Source organism: Ochotona princeps, chromosome 2 (assembly GCF_030435755.1).
Source record: "Ochotona princeps isolate mOchPri1 chromosome 2, mOchPri1.hap1, whole genome shotgun sequence".
Taxonomy (NCBI): Eukaryota; Metazoa; Chordata; class Mammalia; order Lagomorpha; family Ochotonidae; genus Ochotona; species Ochotona princeps.
This window is the reverse complement of record NC_080833.1, coordinates 95,592,128-95,604,691: the sequence shown is the minus strand read 5'-3', so window position 1 is coordinate 95,604,691 and position 12,564 is coordinate 95,592,128. Positions and strand designations below refer to the sequence as shown.

At 40.2% G+C, this 12,564-nt stretch overlaps 1 protein-coding gene across 5 annotated transcripts in view; it reads left to right on the top strand.

The window, feature by feature from the left end:
* ST7L (suppression of tumorigenicity 7 like) overlaps positions 1 to 12,564 on the top strand; it is a 112,434-nt gene that overhangs the window by 78,776 nt on the left and 21,094 nt on the right. For 3 of the 5 annotated variants that reach the window (XM_004581919.3, XM_058660063.1, XM_058660061.1), the window contains one exon: positions 8,666 to 8,965. In XM_004581919.3, the coding sequence (XP_004581976.2) occupies positions 8,666 to 8,844 (179 nt within the window). In that variant the 3' untranslated portion in view covers positions 8,845 to 8,965. Of the gene's footprint in view, positions 1 to 8,665; positions 8,966 to 12,564 lie in introns of those variants that run through there. The other 2 variants (XR_009244894.1, XM_058660062.1) reach the window with 1 other exon arrangement.

Here is a 12,564-nt window from a genome sequence, read left to right as displayed (position 1 = left end):
CCTCTTCTCTGTCAAGAGAACATCTCTAAGTATCATTTGTAGGGCAGGTTTGGAAGAGATGTTCTTTTAACTTTTCTTTACTATGGAAGAATTTTATTTCATTTTCAAAGACAAAGGAAAGCTTTGCTGGGTACATTATTCTGGGCCAACAATTTTTTTGCTTTTGAAATCTGGAATATGTCGCTCTATTTTCTTCTGGCCAGCTATGAATTTAGTTGCCATTTCTCTCTATGTCAGTTGATTTTTTTTTCACATGCACATTTAAGGATCTTTTCGTTATGTTCGATTGAAGAGAGCTTGATAATCATATGTCATGGTGAAGATCGCTTTTGGTCAATTGAGTTTGGAGTTCTGTGCCCCTCCTGGATGTGTTTCCCAAATAAATTTTTAAACCCAGCTTCTTTTTTTGCACCTTCTGAAACTTCCATAACTTTTTTTTTTTTTTTAAGATTTTATTATTATTGGAAAGCCGGATATATAGAGAGGAGGACAGACAGAGAGGAAGATCTTCCATCCGATGATTCACTCCCCAAGTGAGCCGCAACGGGCCGGTACGCGCCGATCCGATGCCGGGACCAGGAACCTCTTCCAGGTCTCCCACGCGGGTGCAGGGTCCCAAGGCTTTGGGCCATCCTCAACTGCTTTCCCAGGCCACAGGCAGGGAGCTGGATGGGAAGTGGAGCTGCCGGGATTAGAACCGGCGCCCATATGGGATCCCGGGGCTTTCAAGGCGAGGACTTTAGCCGCTAGGCCATGCCGCCGAGCCCAGAAACTCCCATAACTTATACTTGGCATTTTAAGTGTTCTGCTTCCAGCTTTTTGACTGTCTCCTCATTGTGACAAGAAATATCTCCCAATTCTGAGGTTCTGTCTTCTGCCTCCTTCATTCTGTTATGCAGACTTTCCATTGAATTTCTATTTAATTTCTAATTTTGCTTTATTGAGTACTTCATTTCCAGTAATTTGGCTTGGTTTTGTTTCAGTTTTGCTGTTTCCTATGTGACATACTCCTTAACTTCCTTGAATTCCTGTATGTGCTTCTCATTGTTGATTAGAAGCTTTATAATGAATTTTCTGAATTCTATATCCCCCATTTCCTCGATGTCTTCTTCAGTTAACTCTGAGGTTGGCAAAGGCTTTTACTCCTTTGCAGGGTGTCTTCAGTAATATTCATTGCGCCTCTGTCTCTTCTTTTGCTCTTTGTTATTGTGCTTCTGGTTAGCAGATTCTTCACCTTGGAGCAGGTTTCTAAGCTGTATCATCCACAGATCTGCAGCTTGATTTTACTTATTGTGGTTGGTACACGGTTCTTTGTTCACAGTCACTTGTGTTACTCCCTCCGGCGAGTTTCAGGTCTGGGCTGTTAACATTAGACTTTCAAGGTCTCTGTAGCCCCAGCTCCTGGATCACCACTTTCCACCTCCTGTGATCCCATGCTGTGGCTGTACCATTGTCTGTACAATCTTTCTCCCATTTCCAATTCAAGCAGTTCCCAGGATTAGGGCAACACCAGGTGTCATAAGTAGCTAGCTTGTTGGTGGTGCTGATCTTGCCAAATCTGCTGAAGTCTAAGGATCACACAGACCATTTTGAGTTGTACGATGCCAGTCAGTATTATTTTCGATGTGGGACCAGTACAGTGTATTCAGCACAGTGAGTTCACTCCCAACTCAACACCTGCGGAGCTCACTGTTATACCTACAGTCTCAAAATCTTTGCTACGCTGTGCAAAATGGTGCATGATGTGCCATTCGTGGAGTTCTTAATATGCATGCCAGTAGGTCTGGGGGCTACCCGGATCTATCTTGGGTGGAGCCTGTAGGATGTCACGTTGTTGCAGTTCACTGAGCCAGAAATGAGTTCACTCCCAGCTCAGTGCCATTCAGTCCTGTCCTATAGCCTTTTCCTCCATACACAGTATGGCACCTGATGCAGCTCTACTCGGGGTCTGGGCTGTGAAATCAACCCTGTTCCCAAACTTTTTTGGGATCTGCTGCTCTGTCTCTGCTCTAGTTTTACCTCCTGAGTTCCCAGTGAACTGTACTTCCCACCTTGTTGCTGGTAGAGTTCCAGCTGCCAGTGAAGCTCAGATCACCACTCACTGAATGTCACTAGGGTATCTGGTTACTGCAACACCACACCGTTGTCTCTACTACTTTCCTGTGTCCATCAGTCTCCAGGTGCCCCTCTGCCATAGATCTGTCCTCTCCTGTTTCCTGGAATGTACCCTGAAGTTCAGCTTGGTTAATGTTTCTCTGTTTAAACATGTCCTTACCATATTCCACTATCTTGATTATACTCAGGAAAGAAAAAGAAAAAACATCAATGCTAGAAAAGAAGATGATTCATATAAAAGTGGAATCAGCAAGGTGGCAGAATATTTAAAAGTTATTAGTCTTGTCTGTATACTATAATGAACAATCTGAAAATGATATTTAAAAAACAGTTCCAATTGAAGCAGCATCACAGAGAACAAGGTATTAAGGAATGAATTCAACAGAAGAAGTGCAATACTTGTATACTGAGAACTACAAAACATTGCTGAGTTAAATTAACAAAAGTCTAAATTAATGGAAAAATTTTGTGTTGGTGGATTGGAACACCCATGATTGTTTAGATTTTAATTCTTCCCAAAGTAATCTAGAGATTTAGCATTATCCCCCATCAAAATCCCGGGAGGTATTTTGTAATTTTAAGTTGGTCCTAAAATTTACATGGTTTGATGAAGGATCCAAAATAGCAAAATGATGTGTGTGTGTGAATATATATATAGTTAACAGAACTACATTTTCCAGTTTGAAAAAGAGCAATCCAAGAGTTAGCAAGAGAACAAGGAGTGGTTAAGATTGCTGAGAATTTTTCTGTATAATTCCTCTTCAGGATGCCAAACCTCTCAAAAGAATAGTCTGTACCTTATCTAAGCTACTTTATAATCTGCTGCTTTCCTCTGTGAACTGGTGAATCTCTGTTTATTTTTTTTTTTAGATTTATTTATTTTTATTAGGAAAGGCAGATATACAGAGAGGAGGAGAGACAGAGAGGAAGATCTTCTGTCTGTTGGTTCACTCCCCAAGCAGCCGCAATGGCCTGAGCTGAGTCAGTCTGAAGCCAGGAGCCAGGAGCTCTTCCAGGTCTCCCACATGGGTGCAGGGTCCCAAGGCTTTAGGCTGTCCTCAGCTGCTTTCCCAGGCCACAGGCAGGGAGCTAGATGGGAAGCAGGGCCGCCGGGATTAGAACTGGCACCCATATGGGATCCCAGCACATGCAAGGTGAGGACTTTAACCACTACTCTGTCACGCCAGGCCCTATCTTTTATTTTTATAATGTACTTGATAAATAAGCATGCTGAAAGTTACAAACAGCGATAGGTCTCACTACTGGCTTTGGTACCCATCTTTGTGTTATGAGTCATTCCCTGCTAATGCAGACTCTGGGATGCAGCAGTGATGGCTTGAATAACTGAATTCCTGCCAGCTGCTGGGGAGACTTGACAGTTTCTTCTGGGCTGCCCAAGTCCTGGTTGTTGTGGATATTTGGGAATTAGGAGCTCCCTCTCTTCTGTCCCTCAGTGATAGTAATAGTAATATTGATAATAATAAAAGAACAGAGCACTTGGAAAAACAGAAAGAGATCATTTTTCTTAGCAGATGGAGGAAAATAAAAGACTCTCAGTTAAGGTGCCTGCAGTCCATATTGCAGTGGCTGGTTTTGATACCTACATCTCTACATCCTGACTCTAGCCTCCTGTTAGTGCAGACCCTGGGAGGCTGTGGGTAATGGATCAGGTAACTGACTCCCTACCACTCATGTGGGGAAGACCAAAATTGGGGTCCTGGCTAGATGCCAGCCCCTGTATAATTTTTTTAACATTTGTTTATTTATTTGAAAGGCAGAGTTAGAGAGAGGGAGAGACAGATATCATCCATCTGCTGGTTCACTCCCCAAATGGCTGCGCAAACCAGAGCAGAGGAGGCTGAAGCCAGGTCTCATCTCACATGGTGGCAGGTGCCCAGTCACCTGGGCCAGTTTTTACTGCTTTCCCAGGGCATTAGCAAGGAGCTGGATTGGAAATGCAGCAGCCAGGACATGAACTGGTACCCATTTGGGAGGCTAGTGGTGGCTTAAACTGCTGCACCACATTCCTTCCCTGGCCCTGACTGTGTACTTAATTTCCCCTTTAAACAGTCAGCTGTTTGAATGCCTAGGGGTTTGTTTTTGGTTTTGTTTTTGTTTTTTCTCTTGTGTGTTTATAATGCTTGCTATAAAAACTACCATTTAATATTGTTTGAATTATTAAGGAACATTAATTTATTCTTATAAGCAAGCCTAGGGCATATTAAGTGCTTAATAAAAATGTTAAGTCTGTGGTCTACATTTAACCTGACAATTAAGATACTGGTTTGGGTGTTTGAGAAATGAACCAGCTACTGGAAGTATACTCTCCTCTCTCCTGGTCCTGTCCCACATGTCTGTTTCTGCCTCTTAATTTAAAAAGTGGATAAATGTTAATACCTTTCTTCCTTACCTTATTCTGGACTCCTAGGCTGTTCACAGATTAACAGAAAGGCTTAAAAACAATGTGTTAATTACCATATCCATAGAATAGATTATATGGAAGTTTGAGGAGGAAGGACCAGTCTTTGCAGAGGATTAATCAGGATTCTCCATTTTCTGACTTTCGTGACTTGAATGCTAAATCTTTCATACAGCAGTAGGAGTGGATTTGGGAATAAGGGTAGAGGAAGTAAATAAATATTTGCTTTCATTATGTTGCTCATGTAACATTTCATTGTTATGTCTATATATGTATTTATATACTTAAGTATTATATGAACTATTTAACACATGTATGCAAAGATCTAATTTACATCTTAGAACTATGTATATAAGATATATTTGTTATATATATCTGTGATGTGTATATTATAAAATTCATTTATAATGTATAAATAGTAAATGTTGTCAACATACTTTTGGAATAAATAAAGACACTTCAGCATAAACAGGCATTTGTTGGAACAACACTGGGATATCAAGAATCCCAAAGCAACAATTGTTATTTGACCTCATAAGGGACTAGCAGCAGAACTGGAGGGCTGTTAGGATTTCCACAAGTCAGTTATCTGTGTGCCTGCGCTTGGCTGCCTTTTGCAGTCGACTCCCCTCAGTCCCTTTTTTATATGACTTCTTTTTTGTGTGTGCCTTCTTTTTCTCCTTTATTGAATAAATAATATCTCAACCCTGCTTATAAAGCTTCTGGAGAAAGACTCAGATTTATTCAGATCTTCATTTCTGGTCCAGTCGGTTGTGACCCAAGGATATAAGCAGGTTATGCTAAACATAAAGAAAGAAGCAAGCAAAGAAAGAAAGAAAGAAACAAACAAACAAACCCACCAGGATTCTGATAGCTCTTTGTCTCTACATCTCACAAACAGAATAGGGAGTCATCATTTTAACTAGCAAAAGAAGTCCTAGATATGAACAAGATCATAAAGGAAACTGTACTATACAGAGTGACTTAAGTATATAGAAACAGTGAGGCCTCAAAAAGTCTAAGGATTGGGTGGCAGGAAATAGTTCAGTTAACAAATGGTCAGCGGGTACAAGAATCAGAACTAGATGTCTTGGAAACTTGAAGATAACGTTTCAAAGGGAGGAGGAGTATCTGAGATAGTAGGTAAGTACTGAGAAGAATCCATGAACTTTGGAAATTAGGATGTCATTAATGAGAGAAGTTCATGGTGATGCCAGTACTTGTTTATTTTAATAAAAACAGGGATGTTTAAGGCAAAATGCGAGAGTGTATTATGTTAGGATAATACATTTAGCTTAAAAGATTGCTTGTTGGGGCCCAGCCAATAGCCTAGCGGCTAAAATCCTTACCTTGAATGCTCCGGGATCCCATATGGGTGCCGGTTCTAAAACCTGCAGCCCCACTTGCCATCCAGCTCCCTGCCTGTGGCCTGGGAAAGCAGTTGAGGATGACCCAAAGCTTTGGGACCCTGCACCCGCGTGGGAGACCTGAAAGAAGCTCCTGGCTCCTGGCTTCAGATTGGCGCAGCTCCGGCCACTGCGGCCGCCTGGGGCGTGAACCATCAGACAGAAGATCTTCCTCTCGGTCTCTCTTCCTTTCTGTATATCCGCCTTTCCAATAAAAATCAATAAATCTTTTAAAAAAATACTGCTTGTCTTTATAAATCATTACAAATTTGAGAAATCTGTAAAGGTTAATGGAAAATACATATTGTGGGGGACATTCTTCATGACTTCATAGATTTTTTTTGCACCAAAATAAACGTCTCTTAATTATATTTTTCCATGAGCTTTTTGGAGTAACCACAAAAGAAGTTAACTTTATATGTTAATATGAATGCATTCAGGGTTATTTTCATATTGTCAGACCCATAAACTATAAAACCAGACTGCTTGCATTTTTGCAACCCCTTGTTAATTCTGACTCCATAAAGAGTGCAAACTGTAGAAGCAGCAGTGGAGGGATCTGCTGGAGGGTTTTCTTTGATTATATTGTATGTTCTGAAAGTATTTTTTTTTTGTCTCTGACTCTGGTAGAATGAACACATTTTAATAATGTGGACTTCTAATACCCATGGGTACTTATTTTTTTTTTTAGTTCTCCTTCAAAATTGATATGACTTACAATGTTCTGGAATTTGCTTATGGATCACATAAGTTCATACTTGAACTATTCCCCTCTTTCACATAGCTATTTAGTTGTCTTTTATGCCTCCTGATAAATTTTTCTCTATAAGCCAGTGATGAAATTTGAACTTTCGTTCCAAGGGAGTGTTTCTGTACTAATCAGTCATCCATTATATTGATATATTAGCCAAACATTGACTGACAAATGAATCCACATGAAGCAATCCAAAAAGAAATAATTAGCTCTCTCCATAGTTTAAAAACCTCATATTTTAGGAAGTTTTCTTAGTTAAAACTTTGTAGTCTTGTACTTTATAAAGTGGGAATAGGACTGTTATCTAACTAGGCTCATTAAAAGATCAAACAAGCTACCATAAATTAAACACTTTATAAGCTGCAAATGTTAATAATTTTGTTAATACTATTAATTTTGCTGTCTTGTTCCCTGTCTTCTCAAATACCGGGGTTTGTTTCTCTTGGTTTGCTGAAGAAATTGGCCTCTCCCGACTGAGGGATAGGGCAAAGGGGACTTTGGTTCTTTGGGTGCTGAAAGCACAATGTTGTCTACAGTTTCTAATGTTTCTAGCTTTTAACAAAAATTCAGTTCTGTTATGCTTTTTTTTTTTTTCGGAAAAAAAAACATAGCTCAAGGATCTGGAAATTTGTTAGATTTTTAGTAAGTTTGGTTTTTGTTTTATATCCTCTGAGTACAGTATAAGACATAAAAATATCATAGCTATTGAAGGAAGCTTAGGTATAATCTGCTTTGTGAACCATTGTGTTTAAAAAAGTGAAATTTATGGCTGACCTTGATTCAACACTGAATTAGTCATCCCTTACTAATGCAGGATATTACATCAGGAATTTCTGGGTTAGTGTCTAGCCCTGAGTGATCAGCTTCCTAGACTAATGAAGTCCCAGAGTAGCTCTCAGTATAACAGATATTTTTTGGGTGTCTACTATGTGTCATCTCAAAATTGTTATTTAAGGATTTTTAAATTTCAAATCAATGTAAGTACTTGAAATGTAAGTACTTGATAATGAAATAGTCAATCTTAGTCTTGACGATAGCACCTGAGTAAATATGTAAATCTGGCCAAATAATGAGACTTCAGGGCCAGCGCCATGACTCAATTGGCTAATCTGCCAGCTGTAAGCACTGGCATCCCAGCTGCTCCACTTCCCATCCAGTTCCCTGCTTGTGGTCTGGAAAGACAGTATAAGATGGCCCAAAGCCTTGGGACCCTATACCCAAATGGAGACCTGGAATAAGCTCCTGTCTCCTGGCTTCAGATCAGCCTAACTATGGCCATTACAGCCATTTGGGGAGTGAACCAGCAGATGGAAGATCTTTTTGTCTGTCTCTCCTTCTCTCTGTAAATCTGTCTTTCTATTAAAAATGAATAAATCTAAAAAAAAAAAAAAAAGGCAAGAGAGAGGCAGGAGACTTCACTTATGGCCAGAATCCTGTGGCTTTGATTTTGTTAAATCAAAAACTGTAACATTTGTTAAATGTTATAGTGCTCAATGAAGTGCCACATATAGAACATATTAATCAGTGTATAAATTGTTAACTCTTGACTCTGGGAAATGTCCAAAGGCATGTATGCTTCTTTGTTGCTATACTGTTTCTAAGCTCTCAACAACTCATATTTACTAAGTGATGACATCACCAACTCCATAGCAACTTCTAGAGGGTTTGGTAACATTCAAGGTCATGCAGCTAGTAAGATAGAAATCTTTTTTTCAGAACCACCTCAGCATAACATGATAAACAATATTTTGCATGATACTGTCCTGTTCCTAGACCCCAGCACAGGCTGGGTGTTAATTTTGAAATAAATAATGGATAATTTTCCTCTGCCTTGCATGGCTAGAGACTACTTGTTCTTTTATAAAATTATTTTCCTGGTTTAATTTTTTAAAATAGATTTCAGTTGGAAATACTAGCAGTGGCTTATGCTGTATTCTGAAATAAAAGTGATTTCTATCTTTCTCCCTGTAGATTTTCATCATGTTTCTGTTTACCCAAAGAAAGAGCTTCCTTTTTTCATCCATTTCACAGCAGGACTGTGCTCTTCTACAGCGATGATAGCCCTTCTCACACACCAGTTTCCTGAAATCATGGGTATTTTTGCCAAAGTTGTAAGTATGATCTCAAGGACTTGTGTGGAGTATCTGTAAAACCCACAAGAAAACTATCTCTGATGTTTGGCCTAACCTGGTTGAGCAGTGGAAAACATTTGTTATGTTAAATTACAAGAATTGATTTGTAAAATTGCTGTCATAAATATGTCAAGCATAAGTTTTTTGTGATTTGAGCTATACATTTGTTGATTAAAAGTTTAAAGAAAACAATACCATGCATTATGAAGTTGGGCCGTATAAACTTGTTACTCATTACTACTAAGAATAATTTTTTATTAGTACATTTTCTTTAATATTACCTATTTTGTAAACAAGCTTTTGGATTTTTTTCTCCTAGTTTATTGAACTGATTAGTTCTATGGAGCTGCTGAACTTTAAACTCAAGAGTGCAACTGAAATGTACAATAGATAGTTAGGATGGGACAGGAGGAACATCTGGCCTGGGTATACAGTTGGCCTCCATACTCAGTGGTTCTTCCTATTATTTTCTTTACATGATTTTAGTGACCTTTTCCCAATTTTCCATGTACAGTCATGTTCAGAGCTTTCCTTTCATTTTTACCTATTACTTTAGACTACTTCCCCATTTCTTGACTCAGGAACTATCTGAAGACTCAAAAAGAGTATTCTGTGACTGTGTGTTTCTCTGTATAAATTAATTAATGTCACTGGCTCAATATAAAGTTACCCAGGATAATTCTCTTCAAGTCTCCAAGCTTTTTCAATCTTTGATGTACATATTTGCATTTTTACCGGGAGGTAAGAATTAAAACCCAAAAACGAAAGTGCTTCATTATCTTCTGAACTGTAAAATCAGCAAGAACATAGAAAATTAGTCCTTTCTTAGTGATGTATTCTCTGTATTTTTTTCCATATGCCTTCATTCTAACTCCCTATTTCTTCACCATTTCCCTTATTGCTTTAAAAATAGTTTGGTCTGTACCTTACAGATCAGCTGGCCTTCTTCTGGCACCAGTGGCAGCCAGCACTGGTTTCCTTTTCCCCAAGGTTGGCTGTATCATGTGTTAAGTTGCCACTGGCTGTAGGCCTAGGAGTCTGAGTCTGCACTTGATTCTGGGTCAAGCTGCAAGAAGAATGACTTTTCACTGTTGTTCAGGGAGGATAGACATTTGGTTTGGAAACTGACTATTCTATTTCCTTTAAGTGTAAAAGGGAAGCTTAGTGATTGATTATGCCATAACCCTGTTTGCAGTGGTGCTGATTTCGGGAGAGAATGCATCTCAAAGTAGTGACTTTACTATGTAATCTGGCATGGAAAAACAAAATGCGCTAGAAAGGGAAGCCAATCCATTTAAATAGCTGGAAAAGAAATGTACTGTTAATTTGAGTAGTGAACCAATGGAAGTAATTTGAGTAATTTGAGCAATGGAAGAGGTGGTTATTGGGTTTCTCTCAGGTCGTTGAAGTGACAAGGAGGTGAAATAGAGTGAGAATAGCCACAATCTGTAGTAAATATTGAGCAGTTGTTCGAAGTTTATTTCCATGAGGTACTGGTTGAAAATAATGTGGGATTTATGCATTGTTTGCACTGTCAGTAATAGAATATGGTATCTGCCTGTATCTGTGAGATCAGTAGTAACACCAGAAGAACCTTCAGGATAACACACCAGAATGTATTCTTTAGCTCTCCTCTAGCAGAGTCTGAGAATGAATTACTACCTATTTTATTTTATTTTATTTTATTATTATTATTTTTTAAAGATTTATTATTATTGGAAAGCCGGATATACAGAGAGGAGGAGAGACAGAGAGGAAGATCTTCCATCCGATGTTTCACTCCCCAAGTGAGCCGCAACGGCCGGTGCGTGCCGATCCGATGCCGGGAACCAGGAACCTCTTCCGGGTCTCCCACGCGGGTGATTACTACCTATTTTAAAACAAGTTTTTTTATTTTAGAACAAAAATTACAGGTAAATTATGATTCTAACTAAAGAGTAAATGGGCATTATATTCATTGTCTTTTGATATTTATGTAACTGATGATTATCATGTTAAAAATGTGCCTGATGATGTACTTCTTAAAAATAGTTTTTTTATGTTAATTAAAATTCATATCTTTTTTTTTTAAAAGATTTACTTATTTGTTCAAAAGTAGAGTAGCAAAAGGATAGAGTAAGAAATGGAGATCTTCTAACTGTGGATTCACTCCCCAAATGCCTGCAAAAGCTGGTGTTGGCCAGGTCAAAACCAAGGGCCTGTAATTGGCCATAATTTTAGTGCCTTCTAGTTGCATTAGCAGGAAGCTGGATCAGAAGAGCAGAGTAGCTGGGTCTCAAACCAGTCTATGATATGGTGTATGACTTCACCTGCTGCATTTCAATGCCTAACTTTACAATGAACCCTTTTTGTTATTATCATTATGTTAGATGATGTTTACATAGTCAATCAGGGTGGGAAGGATCTAGAGTTAGGGAGAAGTGGGTGTGACTCATTGTTTGCAAGCTTTCTATTTCTTCTTCCATTTCTGGGAGAACAGGAGAGATAAGGGGATAAGCCATATCCAGCCTCCCAACCATCCCAGTACCCAAGGATGGGCAAAGGCCACCCGATATCATCCCAGGGTCACAATTGCGCATGTTCTGAAGGTTCTACCTAGGCCCAATGCAATAGTTTTGAAATGCTGTTGATTTCACCTATCTATGGATAAGGAATCCCTTCCAATGTCCATTGGCTGACACAGTCGGCCTTATAATCTCTAATCGTCCAGATATTTGCTGTCATCATTTGGCTGGGGTAGTTGTCCATATGTTCTGTTCTTCATTCTCTGCTGTGGAACCAGATGTCCTCTACAGGCCCCAATGTGCTGCCATGGCCTCTGTGTGCACCATGCTCTGCTGTCCAGCACTCTAGCCTTTACACTGAGGAGGACCAGTTCTCCTAGGTGGGCTCTTGGACCCCTCAGAACCCCTACCCCTGACTCACACACCTGGCCCCCACCATTCAGGTGGGCTTGTGGCCTGGACCAGGAGGCCCAGGCCCTCCGGATCCCTGGGCTTCATGGAACTGAAACCCACCATGCTGGTAGACCCTAAGATCTGGGCCAGGAGACAGGGCCAAGCCAGACCCCCCAATCCTTGGGGTTCACAGATCCAGCACCCACTGCACAGGCAGGCCCAAGACCCCGGGCCATGCTACTTGGAACACACCGGACCCCTCCCCCTACACACTCCCAGGGCTCAAGGACCCAGCCCCCACCACATAGGCTGGAGCAGTGACCTAGGCCAGGAATCACAGGCCCCTCCAGAGCCCAAGCCACAAAGAGGTTTTATAAACACAATTTATCCCTATGTGATTTACATGTTCATTTTAAATTTCTAATCACCTGGTGGGTATTTGGACTAGCAGTTGGGGGCTGCTGGTTGGGATTCCCTCAGTCTGTATCAGTGTATCTAGTTTCAGATCTCAACTGTGACTCTTAATTCCAGCTTCCTGCTGGTACAGTCCCTCAGAGGCAGCAGGTGATGGCGGCCACCATGTGGGAGAGTTGGACTGAGTTCCTGGCTCCTCGCTTCAGCCTGGCTCAGCCCTGACTATGGCAGGCACTTGAGGAGAAAACTAGCAGAGGGGAGCTCTGTGTTTGTGTCTATCTCTGCCTCTCAAATAAAAATCCTCAAAGCTCCTAGTAACTGTTTCCTCAAAGTGCCTGCAAACCAGTATTTGCTGGCAGGCATTCCAAAGGCAGGTTCCTTATAAGAGATAATAGAAGTTAATTACATTAGACGGATTCTCCAGCTG